At 43.3% G+C, this 16,148-nt stretch overlaps 1 protein-coding gene and 2 long non-coding RNA genes across 7 annotated transcripts in view; 2 read left to right on the forward strand and 1 right to left on the reverse strand.

Annotated features, from left to right (window-relative positions):
- The window catches only part of LOC117398329 (uncharacterized), a 22,128-nt gene extending 14,997 nt beyond the window's left edge, over positions 1–7,131 (forward strand). Inside the window, exon 5 of the long non-coding RNA XR_004543904.2 lies at positions 6,998–7,131. This is a non-coding gene — a long non-coding RNA (uncharacterized LOC117398329). The remainder of the gene's footprint in view (positions 1–6,997) is intronic.
- The window catches only part of LOC117398270 (myosin-7-like), a 15,289-nt gene extending 2,567 nt beyond the window's left edge, over positions 1–12,722 (reverse strand). Inside the window, exons 1-35 of the mRNA XM_033997232.3 lie at positions 12,684–12,722; positions 11,543–11,751; positions 11,123–11,266; positions 10,891–11,047; positions 10,770–10,797; positions 9,955–10,057; positions 9,755–9,847; positions 9,483–9,546; positions 9,303–9,401; positions 9,107–9,210; positions 8,750–8,888; positions 8,466–8,584; positions 8,132–8,281; positions 7,791–7,961; positions 6,995–7,304; positions 6,614–6,684; positions 6,332–6,537; positions 6,123–6,246; positions 5,882–6,018; positions 5,334–5,589; positions 4,882–5,124; positions 4,614–4,790; positions 4,288–4,433; positions 4,108–4,198; positions 3,624–4,013; positions 3,387–3,513; positions 3,112–3,230; positions 2,823–3,019; positions 1,946–2,129; positions 1,659–1,824; positions 1,432–1,556; positions 981–1,289; positions 604–807; positions 213–509; positions 22–126 (exon numbers count right to left, since the gene is read on the reverse strand). Coding sequence (XP_033853123.3) covers positions 22–126; positions 213–509; positions 604–807; positions 981–1,289; positions 1,432–1,556; positions 1,659–1,824; positions 1,946–2,129; positions 2,823–3,019; positions 3,112–3,230; positions 3,387–3,513; positions 3,624–4,013; positions 4,108–4,198; positions 4,288–4,433; positions 4,614–4,790; positions 4,882–5,124; positions 5,334–5,589; positions 5,882–6,018; positions 6,123–6,246; positions 6,332–6,537; positions 6,614–6,684; positions 6,995–7,304; positions 7,791–7,961; positions 8,132–8,281; positions 8,466–8,584; positions 8,750–8,888; positions 9,107–9,210; positions 9,303–9,401; positions 9,483–9,546; positions 9,755–9,847; positions 9,955–10,057; positions 10,770–10,797; positions 10,891–11,047; positions 11,123–11,266; positions 11,543–11,743 — 5,556 coding nt within the window. The 5' untranslated portion in view covers positions 11,744–11,751; positions 12,684–12,722. The remainder of the gene's footprint in view (positions 1–21; positions 127–212; positions 510–603; positions 808–980; positions 1,290–1,431; positions 1,557–1,658; positions 1,825–1,945; positions 2,130–2,822; positions 3,020–3,111; positions 3,231–3,386; positions 3,514–3,623; positions 4,014–4,107; positions 4,199–4,287; positions 4,434–4,613; positions 4,791–4,881; positions 5,125–5,333; positions 5,590–5,881; positions 6,019–6,122; positions 6,247–6,331; positions 6,538–6,613; positions 6,685–6,994; positions 7,305–7,790; positions 7,962–8,131; positions 8,282–8,465; positions 8,585–8,749; positions 8,889–9,106; positions 9,211–9,302; positions 9,402–9,482; positions 9,547–9,754; positions 9,848–9,954; positions 10,058–10,769; positions 10,798–10,890; positions 11,048–11,122; positions 11,267–11,542; positions 11,752–12,683) is intronic.
- LOC117398330 (uncharacterized) overlaps positions 7,200–16,148 on the forward strand; it is a 26,884-nt gene continuing 17,935 nt past the window's right edge. For all 5 annotated transcript variants that reach the window (XR_009320239.1, XR_009320236.1, XR_004543905.2 and 2 more), the window contains exons 1-2: positions 7,200–7,327; positions 8,084–8,303. This is a non-coding gene — a long non-coding RNA (uncharacterized LOC117398330). The remainder of the gene's footprint in view (positions 7,328–8,083; positions 8,304–16,148) is intronic.

Raw genomic sequence — 16,148 nt, forward strand, 5'->3', positions numbered from 1 at the left:
TGCAGAACAGAATGGAGATACCTGGTAGGTCAGCTCTTTGATGCGTCTCTCATATTTCTTGACTCCCTTCACAGCATCGCTGCTCTTCCTCTGCTCCCCTTCCAGCTCATTCTCCACCTCCCGCACCTGAAATCGTAATGACAGAAAGGTGTCAGGTCCTGATGGTTAGCTATGATTCAATAAATCGAGACCTGTAACTGTCAGCCACTTACGCGGGCCTCAAGCTTTTGCAGCTGCTTCTTGCCACCCTTCATGGCGATTTGCTCGGCCTCGTCCAGACGGTGCTGCAGGTCCTTGATGGTCTGCTCCATGTTCTTCTTCATGCGCTCCAGGTGAGCGCTGGTGTCCTGCTCCTTCTTCAGCTCCTCTGCCATCATGGCAGCATCAGTGATGGCCTTCTTGGCTTTCTCCTCAGCGTTCCTGCACTCCTGCACAGCCTCCTCCACCTCTGTCTGCAGCTGGGACGTGTCGCTCTCCAGCTTCTTCTTCTGGTTAATCAGGCTGGTGTTCTGCAGAGAGAGTGAGAGAGACCCAGGTTACAGAGAACTGACTGGGGAATCAGGCTTGTATTCCATAGCCATCTCTGCTCCAGTGCTGTCGTACCTGTGAGTGCAGCAGTTGAACCCTCTCACTGATGTCCAGAAGCTCCTGTTCAGCCAGCTTACGGGCTCTCTCTGTCTGCTCCAACACCACCCTCAGCTCCTCCAGCTCAGCCTGCAGGAGATTGTTGCGTCTCTCCACTATGGCGATGTTCTCCTTCAGGTCATCATTGGCACGCAGGGAGTCATCCAGTTGGAGCTGAGCATCCTGGAGGCCAAAGAGGACAAAAGTGCAAGCTTTCTCAATTAAAATTGTCACAAAGGGGCAAGATAAGTGATAAAACCAGACATCTTTGTGAGGAAGACTGAATTCATCTTCACAACAAGCCAAGGCTATCAGACAGCAGCTTATTGTTTATCAAAACAAAAGAGCAGCGTTACCTTCAGGTGGGCGTGGACGCTCTTGAGCTGCTTCTGTGACTCTGCAGCTATCCTGTTGGCCTGGCTCAGCTGGATCTCCATCTCATTGAGGTCTCCCTCCATCTTCTTCTTCAGCCTGAGGGCCTCGTTCCTGCTGCGGGTCTCTGACTCCAGCGAAGTCTGCAGGGATTCAACCACTCTCTGATTGTTCCTCTTGGCCTGATCCATCTCCTCGTCCTTCTCAGCCAGCTTGCGCTCAATCTCAGCCTTCACCTGGTTAAACTCCAGCTGAGCTCTCAGGATCTTCCCTTCCTCATGCTCCAGGGAGGCCTATCAGGAGACAATAAGTTCTTTAGGATACATTCTGATACAAAGCTTCCTATCCTAATATCTATTAATCAGCACCTTTTTTTGGTACATCTTGCCTGTGTTTCTCCCTCCAAGAATCCCAGTATCTGTATCTCTCACTCACCTCAGCCTCCTCCAGAGCAGACTGTATTTCAGACTTCTCCTGCTCCAGCTGCTTCCTAGCCTTCTCCAGCTCATGGATGGTCTTGCCTCCCTCACCGAGTTGCTCAGTCAGGTCAGAGATTTCCTCTGGGTAAATAAGAACATTCCTTCAGTACAATGGCTTCTCTAAAAGGGTTCAGAATTAGAAACACAGCTAACACAAGAATTGTGTGAGTTTGGATCCCCCACCTTGCAGGTTCTTGTTCTCCCTCTTCAGAGTCTCCAGATTGTCCAGAGACTCCTCATAAGCGTTCTTCAGCTTGAAGAGTTCAGTGCTCAGGGACCTGGCCTCCTTCTGGGAGCCCTCCAGCTCACTCTGCGACTCTTCAAACTTCTGCTTCCACTCGTTCAGGACCTGGCATGAGCACGGTGAGAACAAGCCATTACAATCACATTGTAAAAAAGGGTTTCAAAATACAGCAGCCACCCATAACTAAACCTAATGCATTCTCTTCATCAAAACCCCCAAATCTCACCTTGTCAAAGTTCCTCTGCTTCTTGTCCAGAGCAGCGGCTGCTGCGTTGGACCTCTCCAGATCCACCATGAGATCTTCAATCTCGTTCTGCAGCCTGTGTTTGGTCTTCTCCAGGGAGGAGCATTTAGCATTCACAGCCTCGACGGCTTCCTCCGCATCCTGCAGCCTCTGAGCCAGCTTCTTCCTGGGAGATGGAGAAGGAGGGACAGCTTTCAAGACTGCAGTCCTATCAGAGTTGCTAATTAACTGTGTAGAAGTCTTACACCAGAGCTTCATATATCAATTTCACTCTATGTTCTCAGAGTTGCACAGTCTGCAAGCAGACAAACTTTTTGTTCGTCTTATATTGTAATTAAAACATAACGCAAACAAAAAGCTTATCTGTCAGAAGAAAAGTTATTTTTACTGTCACCTGGAGGTCTGTAACGCTTCCAAAGTCTTGGTCATATTCTAGAACTAACTTGAAGATGACAGTAATGTTGTTGAAGCTGACACCCTGGGATCCTTCAAGAAGCTGCTTGATGAGATTCTGGGATCAATAAGCTACTAACAACCAAACGAGCAAGATGGGCTGAATGGCCTCCTCTCGATTGTAAACTTTCTTATGTTCTTATGTTCTTCTTAGCTATAGATAATATTTAATTTAATTATTCAATTATATACTGATGTAACTATCACTGGCACTGTTGTCTGCTCCGTTACTGAATCGTATTTTGTCATATGCTTGTAATTGCTAGAACTGAAGTCAATGTATTTTATCTTGCTCTTAATTGTATTAATACTTGTACCATGATTCTTGAAATGTATTTTTGTTTACGACTATAAGTCGCCCTGGATAAATAATAATGAAAATAATAATATGTTTAGTTGCCCATACTTGGCCTCCTCAAGCTCCTCAGTTCTCTGGATGGCGTCGGTCTCATATTTGGTTCTCCACTGTGCCACCTCTGAGTTAGCCTTGGAGAGACTGCGCTGGAGCTCAGCCTTGGCCTCCTGCTCCTCCTCATACTGCTCCCTCAGGAGGTCTGAGTCATGGCGGGCAGACTGCACTGCATGTCCAAGTGCGTTCTTCGCCTGGGGAGACATCAAACAAACAGTTTACTGTATAGAAACCTGGCTTTCAGACACCCTGTTTAATCAGAAGACAGTATTTGATGCTGCTTTACCTTCACTTCCTCTTCCAGTTGTCTCTTGAGGTCATCATTCTGCTGAGTGTAGGACTGCTTGCCTCTAGTCAGCTGAGAGACAAGAGATTCCTTCTCTTCAAGACGTCTAGCAAGCTCACCTAACAAGACAAAACCGAAGATGTGTTTTAGAACTCTGACCACATGAAAAACATTCTGGATCCACTGATAATAAAGTATTTTTTACATCTCTTTCTTGGAGATTGACCATAATATTACTTCCTCAAAATAACAATGTTGTTGTATGCAACTCTTACCATTCTCAGTCTGCAACTTAGCTTTCTGTGTTGTAAAGTCATTGATGGTGCGTTGACCTTCTTCAGCCTTGGTCCTGTATTCATTCATCTGATCTTCTAGAGTCCTGCACATCTTTTCCAAGTTAGCCTGCATGTGAGGTTTAGATGCATATTAAATGGAAACTGACATGATCTCCAACAATCAATATGTGATCCTGGTGACCCATCCTGCACACTGTATAGAATTGTATTTCCTACCTTGGCTTTAGCGACATGCTCCATATTGGAGACCACATCGTCCAGCTCCAGTTTGAACTCGCTCTTTTCCTTCTCTAGTTTCTGCTTGACTCTCTGCAGGTTGTCAATCTGCTCCCCAAGCTCAGCCACGCTATCGGCTTGCTTCTTGCGGAGAGTGGAGGATGTGGCTTCATGCTGCAGCGTGGCCTCTTCAAGGCCTCGCCGCAGCTTCTGTAACTCAGCCTCCCTCTTCTTGTTCATCTCGATCTGGGCTGAGGTGGCCCCGCCCGCCTCCTCCAGCCTCTCACTCAGCTCCTCCAGCTCCCGGGACAAGTCTGCCCGCTGCTTCTCCACCTTGGCACGGGCAGCTCTCTCTGCCTCCAGCTCCTCCTCTAACTCCTCAATGCGGGCCTGGGGGAGGGGCACATGAGACCGTGACACAGGGATGAGTAGGGAAGGAATACAGAGTGCATGCAGTTAAGTCAGAAGGTGGGCTTTAAATTACCTGAAGCTCCTTCAGTTTCTTCTGGTACTGGGCTGACAGTGCCTGCTCATCCTCAATTTTACTGGTGAGCTGGTTGATCTCAAAGTCTTTCCTGGAAGAAAATGTCAACAGTGTGGTTATATCACATTCCTGCCATCCTTTATCTGTATACAACACACCATGGCTATATCTTTGACTTACTTCTTCAGCCGCTCCTCCAGTTGCTGCTTATCATTCTCCAGGTCCATTAGGCTCTCCTGGGTCAACTTCAAGTCTCCTTCCAGCTTACGCTTGGCTCTTTCAAGGTCCATCCGCACCTTCTTTTCTTGCTCCAATGAGCCTTCAAGCTGGTAGGGGTAAAAACTTTAGCTTGTTAAAAAAAGGGTTGTTCAATCTTCAAGTCTCTTTATACTTGGACAGTTCCATAACTTTCTATTTTATTCATCTACACACTAGCCTTGCAAAGCACAATCCTGCTATTTGAGTGGCTGTGTGGGACATATCTGATGACTCCCAGAGTGACTCACATCGTCGACCTGCTGCTCCAGCTTGGCTTTGGCCTTGGTCAGGGTGTTCACTTTGTCCTCCTCACTCTGAAGGTCGTCCAGGGTTTGCTGGTGAGCCTCCTGCAGAGCCTTCTTCTCCTTGGTCAGCCTGGCGATGATATCATCCAGAGCCGCCATTTCCTCAGTCAGGTTCTTCACCTGTTATTCAGAGAGAAGAGACTCAGCTCCCAAAGCCCTCACAAAGAGGAATTTCACAGACAGATAGACAGACAGACAGACAGACACTAACCTTGTTCTCAGTGGCGTGCTTCTCCTTCTCCACTTTGGCCAGGGTGAGTTCCAGATCATCAAGATCCTTCTTCAGCTCAGAGCACTCGTCCTCCAGCTTCCTCTTCTTGGCCGTCAGCTCACCATTCATCTCCTCCTCATCCTCCAGCCTCTCTGTCAGCTCTTTAGTTTTCGCCTCCATTTGAATCTTGTTTTTGATCAGCTGGTCGCACCTCTCCTCTGAATCACAAAGATTGTCTTGTTCCTGGAGAGCAAACAGCAAAGTATTTTCATTAACTGTCATGGAATAGACACATTTTCATTAGAAAAAAAGAGAGGATAGAAATGTGAGACTTGGTCCATCCTGAAGAAATTAAAAACAAAAGCATCCTAAAAAACTCTGCTAATACATAAGTGACAGCTGGCTAGAGGACGTTCAATGGTGAAGAAAGAGCTCAGAAATGTTTCACTCACCGTCTGGACTTGCAGCTGCAGGTCGTTCTTCTCTTGGAGAAGAGAGACCATCTTCTCTTCCAGCTCCTTTCTGCGGGCCTCAGACTTGGCGTAAGCCTCCTTGAGTTTCAGGAACTCATCCTTCATGTTGGCCATCTCTTTCTCATTCTCTGCGCTCTTCAGCAGGGGCTTGATCTTGAAGAAGAGCTTCATCCAGGGCCAGTTCTTCACACCCATAAAGGCACGGACATTCCACTGGATTACCAGCAGGGCATCTCTGGGGAGGCAAAAGCAGTTTTTAAGATTTGCTAACCTTTGTTTGCTTTGACAAAGTTTTCATCACTCTGCTTATGAATCCTTGTGCACGAGAACTCTATATTTCAATACATTCCATTCATTTTTGTAAGGCTATTCGGGGCAAGCACCTATTGAGCACACAGCTCTTCTCCATGTTTCCCCCAATGCTTTCTGTTCTGGACAGAGAAAGTACTACACTAACCAGAGGGACATTTACCCAGCCCAGAGACCACTGGAACATGGAAGGGAGCTTTAAAGACATCCATCCTTACCTGCGCTCAACGATCTTATTGTACTCAATTCTTGAGAGAAGACCACGAGACTGGGCCTGGATCCGGGTGATAATGAGAGATAAGCGATCATCTCTCATCTCTTCCAGCTGACCCAGGAGACCAGCTTTGAAGAACACCTGGCACCGAAACAAAAGGGAGCGCCTAAATTCAGGCTCTTTTTTCCGGGTATTATCCACACAAAATATTCAGTATAAGGGTTATTTTGTAGTTTTAATTCTACCTTTGTGTGTCCAAATCTGTACTGGGTGTGATCGATGTCCAGGGATCCCAGCAGTTTCTCAGATCCCTTCTTGCTGTCTATAAACTGGCCGTCTGGGATGGCAGAAGGGTTCAGGATACGGTATCTGTGAAGGGACACAGGGACTCAGTTGGGTTTCTACCAAGCGCTACAAGAGGAATTGTAATAAAGGCACTGCTTGAGAGATGTACCTCTGTTTGAAGTCTCCGTACAGGATCCTGTTGGGGAAGCCCTTCCTGCAGATTCTGATGCCTTCCAGCACACCGTTACAGCGGAGCTGGTGCATCACCAGAGGGTTGTCCATCGCACCCGGAGTCTTGGTCTCATTAGGGATGATGCAGCGCACAAAGTGAGGATGTGTTGACCTCAGGTTGGTCATCAGCTTGTTCAGATTTTCCTGTGAAAAGGAAAAGGACGGGTCATTTAAGAACCATACAATGTGACAGAGACACTTCCCTTTTTCAAACACTCACCCTGTGGAGAGCAGACACAGTCTGGAAGGATGAACCCTTTTTCTTTGTGCCCTTGGCTTTCGTGTCCTGAACTAAAACAGAAAAGACAAAAAAACAGGCAAATCTTCTAATGGAAGTGAAAATGTCACAAATGTCAGAAAAGTGCTACCTCCAGAGGCTGTGTGAAAAATGAATATGGCATTACTTACATCCACTAAGGGCAAAGTGAGGCTAAACAAGAATATGCATCCATGAGTTAAAATAACTATAATATCCCTCTTCCATACCATGTTGCTCTTTAAATGACTGCATAAAACTGTTAGCAAATATTTATTAAATTCCCTATCAATAGTATATATTTCTTTCTGTTCACAACACTGTAATGCTATATGCTTTTCTTACCAGACTCAGCTCCAGCATAGTTGGCAAAGAGGGTGGCGAGAACTTTGAGGGAAGACTTCTGGTAGAGCCCGACCACAGTCTCATTCAGAGGGTCCTTGTTCTTCACCAGCCAGTTCGTGATGTTGTAATCTACGATGCCAGCATAGTGGCCCAAGGCAAAGTGAGCCTCTGGCCTTCCTTTAATGATCCTGGGCTTTTGGAAGTTTGCGGATTTGCCCAGATGGTTGTCGTACAGCTTGGCTTTGAAGGTCATGTCACTGGCCTTGGGGAACATGCACTCCTCTTCAAGGATGGACATGATACCCATGGGCTGATTTGAAAAGAAACGTCCAGGTGAGTAAGCAAATATCACATACATACACATTCACATATATTAGCGATTAGTGGGCCTGTGTACAAAAATAACAAAAACTTGAAGCGTTCGAAAATGAGCTCTAAGCACTCGTATTTTTCACTGTGGTGAAATAATAAGGATTTACTTATTTAGTGTAGTAAAGTTAAAGAAATGATCACTTATCTTCCTATTATTACACCTGTTTTGCGATTTTTTTTTACTAACTTTACTGAATTAAATGATCTTTTCTTACATATGAAGAACACTGTTAAAAGATGCAGTAAGCTGTAGTGCATAAAAGTGCATAAACTATAAATCATAGCAATTAAACCAGGGAGCTGTGTTTCACCTTTAAACTATAGCCGGACAACAAGTATAAACAAATATTTTATGAAACTACATTTATATGTCTAATACATTTAGTACAGGCACACATGCTTAATAAAAGGAAGCGCTCCCCACCTTCTCAATGAGGTCGATGCAGGCCTGCAGGTCCATGCCAAAGTCAATGAACTCCCATTCGATGCCCTCCTTCTTATATTCCTCCTGCTCCAGCACAAACATGTGGTGGTTGAAGAACTGCTGCAGCTTCTCGTTGGTGAAGTTGATGCACAGCTGCTCAAAGCTGTTGAACTGCAACAACAGACAAGGAAAACAAAATCCTTTTAGATATCTGAGACTTGTGCTGGGACTCCAAAAAAAAACTTTAGTTACTCTTCTTATTTTTGACCTTAGCATTTTGTTCTTATTTTCAGAATGACCCTCAGGATGTATACAAAATTTAAAGACACAAAGACACTCACATCAAAGATTTCAAAGCCAGCAATGTCCAGCACACCAATGAAGTACTGGCGGGCCTGCTTGGTGTCCAGGGATTGGTTGATTCTCACCACCATCCAGTTGAACATTCTCTCATACACTGACTTGGCCAGTGCACCGATGGAGTAGTTCACCTGCGAGGAAAGAGACAAGGAGGTGAGTGACTAATTGCCTGAGACACTGCAGAGGAAATACTTGACTAGGTGCACGCACAGGTTTAGATACTACTTAACTCTCCACCTACATTAGGTTAGCATTTTCCCTCAGTATACAGTCCTAGTCCTATATCCATTTCTCACGTCTCTCTCTGAGACTCACCTGTTGTACATTCTGTCCCTTGGTGACCCACTCGTTCCCTACTTTGACTCTGGGGTGACATAGTGCCTTGACGATATCAGCAGAGTTCAGTCCCATCAGGTAGGCGGCCTTGTCAGCATCTAGGAATGAATGAAATACCCATCAATCATAACCACTGCTGCTGCTGTGGGTAAATGTGATAGTCTTGATACAGATACTAATCGACTGGAGTGTAATTGACATTAACAAGAAAATGACTCCAGTCCTTGCACTCCCCCTTCTCCCTTTCACACAATCCGACCCACCTTCAGTGCCATCAGCCTCTGCCTGCTCCTCTCTCTGCTTCAACTTGTACTTCATGTTGCCATAGTGCATGATGGCACCAGTCAGCTTGTACATTGAATTTTTCTCCTCCTGAGTGAAGCCAAGCACGTCAAAGGCACTCTGCAGGATAGAGAAAAACAGAATAAGAGAACCTGCTTCTCTGCCTTCTGAGATCTGCTTACTCGATTTAGTAAAAATGCTGAGAGCTATACAGCTCTCCAGGCATAGAGGCTTCCAGCTTCTCACTCCGAGTCTATGAGTGGGACTCCTTGCACCATGTTGGCTCAGAGGGTGTGTACAGACAGACCCTTGTAATGTTAGAGAGAGTCCTCACTCACATCTGTGGCTATCAGCTCATCAGAATCATCGATGGAGGCGACAGTGACTTCACCCTGAGAGATGAAGGCGTAGTCGAAAGGATTGTTGGTGATCAGGAGCATTTCTGAGAAAGAGGGACAGAACAATGTCAGCATCTCTCCTGTCTGCTTATATAATCCTACACTCACACTCTTGAGTGAGGACAGGAATACTGACCTAGCAGCTCTGGCTTCTTGTTGGACAGGATCTGGTAGAAGATGTGATAGTCTCTCTCAGCCTTGAGCTGAAAGGTCACACGAGACTTCTCCAGGAGGTCTGGAACAGAACAAACAGATATCAGATTCAGCTTCAATATCAAGGGGAATGAAAATCACGGTTATATAAAAAAATACTTACAGGTCTCAATGTCAGCAGAAGCTAGCTTGCCACTGGCTGCAAAGTGAATTCGGATGAATTTACCCTGAGGAACCGAAAGAGAACAATGGGTGCCAGACAACAGAAATTACTTCTTGTTAATGAAAACAACATCTTTCAAATTTTCTTCCACTCTTCCCTTTATTTAGATGGCATCTCACGCGTATTAAATATTACTGACCAATTACTGCAAAGAGGAAAATAATAGCGTAACTAGACCAGTGCTGTATACGGATAATGATGGGTATACTCACAAAACGTGATGAGTTGTCATTCCTCAAGGTCTTGGCGTTACCAAAAGCCTCCAAAGCTGGGTTGGCCTGGATGATTTGATCCTCCAGGGTCCCCTGTGATTGAACACAAACAGACTTCAGTAACAGCCACGAAGTTCAATCCCATAGACCCCTTTTCCTGTACCGACACCCCCCAAACACACACTTAGACTCTGACACACCTTGCTAGAGGCAACTGCCTCTTTCTTGCCAACTGCAGCAATGCTGGCAAAATACTGAATGACTCTCTTGGTGTTCACAGTCTTCCCAGCACCGGATTCTCCACTGTGGGCACAGTAACAAGCAGGGTGAGTGTTTCACATTCCTAGCTCCATTATCATCTCTTCAGTACCTTAATGAGCACCATGACACCCTTTCTTTCTTTTTTTTAAATTTCTTTATTTTTTCAAGATTTTAGAGTGACCAGCTATTATTTTTATTTTCCCCCAATTTGGAATGTCCAGTTATGTTTTTTTCTCCTCACCGCAGCGGGTCCCCACACAGCACAGACTTCTGAATGCCCTCTGATCTCACAAGCCTAAGGCCAGAATCACTTTTATGCCAAGCAATCCAGAGCAGAGGTGGGTGGGCTACTGATCCCAGAGAACAGAGATCAGCCCTGCTTTTTATCCACTCTGAATGTGCTCGGTGTCTGGCCAGTAGGGTTTGCTGCTGTGCGATGAGGAGAAGGAGTCCCTGCCGGTTTCCCATCCCTCCCCCCGGAAGTGTCAGAGCCAATGTGACGCCCCCCTTAGGAGACCCCAGCAAAGTTCGGCCTCTTTGCACAGCTCAGATACGAATCGGTGGCGTCCAAGCTGTGTGACTCCTCCTGCACTCCCAGCGGCAACACTTTGACTGCATGAGCCACTCGGGGACCACAATTAACACACTTTCTTTGATCTCCCCTCAGCACACTGCAGTGCTAACTTATTATATCGAGATTTCAAAACCACACACACTAAAACATTTTTTAAAACAATCTTAAAGACTGACTTACGTGATCAGGATGGACTGGTTTTCTCTGTCTGCAAGAGAGACATTTTTTTAATTGTAATTATTATAGAAGATAATATTTGTAATTATATCGCAGTTATTTCTTGTGTGTGTGCGCGTCTTACCTGTCAGCATGTTCTGATAGGCGCTGTCAGAGATGGAGAAGATGTGAGGGGGAGCCTCAGCCCTCTTCTTGCCTCGATATGCATTGACCACCTCTGCATTGTACACAGGCAGCCACTTGTAGGGGTTCACTGTCACACAGAACAGCCCAGAGTAGGTCTGAAAGGGAGAGTCAACACTCAGTATCTGTCAGTCTATCAGAGGGTTTAGGGTTTGAGGTCACTCTGTACTCACGTAGATCATCCAGGCTGCGTAACGCTCTTTGAGGTTATACAGCACAGCAGGCTCGTGCAGGAAGGTGAACATGGCCATGTCCTCAATTTTATCATACTTGGGTGGGTTCTGAGGGTGGACATGTTCATCTTTGACAGTGACAGTCTGAAAAACGACACAGACAAGCCCTAAGGTTAGGTCTGCAGAACAACATTGAAAATTCCCAAATTTTTAGCACAATGACAATGCACAGGGGCACCACAAGCAAATTAAACTGCTATTGTAATTTGGGTTCCCAGTTTTTGGATTTAAACGAAATAAATATTGGATAGAAAAATTTTATTCAAAATGCTCTTTTCTCTACCAACCTTAACATGTGAAGGAGAAGCCAAAGACAAGAAGAGTTTTTTAAAAATGATGATGGTGCAGTGTGACTCTTACCTTTCCATCGTAAGTGTCAACAGTGACTTTGGCACCGTCGCGGCTGCTGATCCTTGCCTTCACGAACTCCGTCACAGGATCGGGGACAAAGCATTCCTTCTTCATGTCGAAGGGCTTGGTCTGCGCCTCCAGACGCTCCTTATCGGACTTCCGCAGGAAGGATGCGGCGGGCCCGAACTCAGCCATCTGTGCATCACCCATTTTCAAATCTGCAGAACAAACAGGGGTTGGAGAAGTCAGTCACATCTCAGCTTAGACTTTTTTGATGTCATCTCGGTTTAGTTTTTTAGTTTTTAACCCAGAGAAAAGCATTGAGTCTGAGGTCTCTTTTACAAGGTATCAGCACAAAGAGCAGCACTGAGGCACTAATGCAGAGCTAATTCAGAGCTGTCCAACCTTTTTGATTAAGAGAGTCATATCGATGACCAGGGAGTTTTTTAGTTTTTAACCAAGAGAGGCACTAATGCAGAGCTAATTAAAAAAATAACAAGTTTCCCGTACTGTGTTGGCTTTTCTTTCTGAACAGCTGAAGAAGGGCTTTTGTCCAAAATGTCCTGAAATAAATGATTTTGTAATAATGTAAACCTTTTGTGTATATCTAACAAAAAAAAGAATATATATATATATATATATATATATATATATATATATATATATATATATATATATATATACATAGGGATACTTCTAAATGAGCTAGATTGTGGACAGCAAGCCATATGTGTTGGACAAACCTAAATGCAGAAAGATCACTAATCTTAGCAAGACCTTTTTTTTTTTTTTTTTTGCAAAAGCAATATTTAAACATTACAGCACAAGACGAGTTAAAAAGATATAGCCACACCCCTAAATAAGAAAAACACCCAACACACACTGAAATCTAAAAATGTATTTTAACTACTGATTATATCATTTGAGAATATTTATAATTAACACACTTTTCCATTTTGATAAATGCACTGATACATAACTCATTCTACAACTGTATTGCATTTTATTGTTACTACATGATAACGTCAGAAGAAGGCAGTTTAAAAGCTGTATTTTCTCACATTTCCAACAGGTTAGCAAAAAAGTGCTTATAGAACAATAGTCCCTTTTATGAAAGCTTGTGTTTAAACAGCTCTAATAAAACTCTTACCTGGTTTAGTTCAAACGTAGCAAGAAGTAAGGCAGAGAGGCTGTTCACCCTGTAGGTAGACAACAGACAGACATACAGTGAGACAAGGGCAATTGGTAAAGTCATTTTCTCTCAGGAACACACAGTAGCCTTTATCATTTTCCACCAGCAGGTGGCAGTGAAGGGAGAGGTTTGAGGATGGTTCCAGAGCTCCAGCAACAATCACTGATACCCAATTACCAAGCGATGCTTGTGTGTGAAAAGCAATTGATAAAGTTTAAAGAGAAGCCCTAAATACTTTTTTTCACTGAAAGTTTAGAAGAAAATGAGTCTGCTTGAGCTTTGCATCAAACATGCTGAACAAGCAGTCAAAACAGTTTAATTATGAATCAACAGGAAAGAAATGACAGTTCACTTCGCTAAATAACCATTCTAAAGAAATAGTGCATACTTAATAATACAACAACAGTTCCCTTCTACCCCTCAGACACAATAGGTGCTTACCTTGAGATTGCTTGGTAACTTCTCCTTATACAGACCCTGCTGCTCCCCTTTATAGAGAACAATTCTCCCAAATTTGGAGGTGGCATCCCAGGAGTCAGGAATCTAATTGTGTCTCGGTGTTTGGCAAGGGTGGGTAGGGGGCGGTAGATGTCTATGTATGTCATTTGTACGCGTGAGAGACCAGTATTATTATTTTTTTTTTTTTTTTAATCACTAAAGTTATTTGTTTGTCCTTATTAGGAATTGCCTGCAGTGAGGTGGCTTCAAATAAACACAAACAAGGGGCACTTAGGAGCACAGATAGGCACACGAGCCTCACTGGGCTGCACAGTATATACACACACACAGGGGTAAGATAATATGAAAATACTCTGCAAGAAATACATTCTACCAAGTTTCCCAAAAGCTCTGGATAGATCTGAATGCTAAATGTATATTCTTTATCAATCAATCAATCAATCTTTATTTTATACAGTGCCATTGATAGTGGACCACCATCACAAAGCGCTTTACAAGGTGGTAGTATCTGGAGTATTTTAGGGCATAAAAAAATAGCAAGTTTCTAAAAATGTAGTGCATTCCAAATCCATCACACTAAATTTAAGGACTACAGGCTACAGATTCTTTTTTAAAACAACGCACCAAATTAGATGTTTGAAATCATATTCTTATCTGTGCATGCCATACACACACACACACACGGGAGCAGGCACACAGAAAGATGCAGACAGGTCCTTGTTAGGGGCTGTGATTGTGTCAGGACGTAAGTCTATTAAAAGTGCTTTTTGACATTAGGATTAACAAGTATACTGAGGATTTTCGCAGTTGACAGACCGTAGACGCATTGCAAGAAAAAGCTTTAAGGCAATATATCACTGCAACGCCCCGCCACCCCCCTCCCTGTGCAGCTGTCCCCTATTGTGAAACCTGAGACCAAGGTCAATATTAATCTGCTTTCCTTCTTCAGCTAGTAAAAGCATTGCCCCCAGGGTGCATCTCTCTGACATTGCATTGTTTCCTTGCCTTTATCCTTCAGTACAAAGATAACCCTGTGAAATTCCTGCCCCGTGCCACTCGCTAATTGAGGAAAAACAGCTTGCATTCCATTTTGAGGGCGAGACTTTATCATAATGTTTGTACAGGATCAATTACCGTAGGTGACCTCCCTTGACAAGGTCTTGTTATTCATAGATAATGATTGAGATACATACACAAAGATAGATGCAGGATGCAGAGTCATAATATTTATTTTGAAGTTCTAGAAAACGTGTTGAATTTTAATTTTAGTTGGGATTCTATAACACTTCTGCTAAGTAGATAGGGACTACGTGTTCTGATTGTGAAATATGTTGAATTATATTACATACTGTAATTGCAACAAATATCTGTCAACATGGCCCAACAATTTAAAATCAAAACAGCTTATTGCACCATAAAAAAGGGGAAGCATTGGAAAAGTCGCTGAGAAAGATATTACACAAATGAACTGAAGTGTACTGTGATACCAACTAATAAATCTTTACATTCTCAAGGCCCTGCCTATCTTAGGGATCTCCTTCAGTACCACATACCTAAACGAAAATTGAGTCCTAGTAACAATGTTCTTTTGTCTGTGCCTAGGACTCGTCTGTGCAATATGGGTGATCGGGCTTTCTGCTCTTTAGCCCCACACCTATGGAACGCCCTGCCGGGCTATTTGAAAAATTATGACTCAGTTGATGTTTTTAAATCTAATCTTAAAACGTACTTCTTTCAATTGGCTTTCTGTAAATGATTTGTTGTTCTTACTGTTTGTCTATTGAAATGTCTGTTTTTATGCTGCTTTGTGAAGTGCTTTGTGATTTTTAAATGAAAAGCGCTATATAAATAAAATGTATTATTATTATTATTATTATTATTATTATTATTATTATTATTATTATATCTTTGCATAAACTGAAGTTATTTAAATGGTCCATGTCCAATGTCAACACTGTTAGTAATCATTTTGACAACACCTCTAGACATGTTTACAGATGTGTCACCAGATGAATTTGCTAATCAAATCAAAATAACCAGGCAAGTTATAAAATGCAATCCTGGTCTACTACCTACTATACAATTTATAGCATCCACTACTCAAACACAGTTTCAACAAGCCCATATCAACTAAACAGTGGAAATAAAACTATCAGTGGAAGGACTCTGATACCCCACACTCAACCCCTTCACCCCTGTCTCCTCTTACCAGTGTGATGACAATACACTCTTGAACATTCTATTCTCAGCTCAATACAAACTAATACACTCCATTCCCAGCTGTTCAGAGATCTCCTGCAGCTCACTAACAATTTCAAACCACTGAGTCAATAGGTGCCACAGTGGCCAAAAGGACCCTGACATTTGTTCTGGAAGGAAGGTTTGATTTAGGCCAGTTTGTTTATCATATGCTGTAACCCAACTCCCTGTTGTCTTTTACTACTTACCTATTAATAGTGTGTCACTTATGACTGAAAGTACACACCTCACACTTTGAAGCATCAACACTGTGATCTGTTCAGGGATGATCCAACTCTCAAATTAATCTATGATACCTGCAGAGGAATTCCAGATTTTTTTGGGTGGCAAAAAAAAAAAAGACAATTTTGGAGCAAGAAAACTTTCTAAAACTTAATTTCCAAACACATTCTTAATTAAATATGAATGTATGCTTAATTAAATATTATAGGTATAATAATGTATTGAACTTTTAGAAATATTAGGAATACAAGCCCATGACTTGTTATCAATTGTGCTGTTTTGATGTGGTAATTGATACCTGTCATGTGTGTCATGCTATCATCATATAGCCTCAGTATAAAATGTCTTAACTCTCCGCAGTCAAACAAGTGCAGTGGCCCCTAATTAGAAAATAGCACCACATAGCCTCTCCGTACTTTGCACTGTCTCCTGTTGACACACACATGTGGCTCAATACATTCTGTGAGGCTTGAAGGTGACCTG

This window comes from Acipenser ruthenus, chromosome 54 (assembly GCF_902713425.1).
Source record: "Acipenser ruthenus chromosome 54, fAciRut3.2 maternal haplotype, whole genome shotgun sequence".
NCBI lineage: Eukaryota > Metazoa > Chordata > Actinopteri > Acipenseriformes > Acipenseridae > Acipenser > Acipenser ruthenus.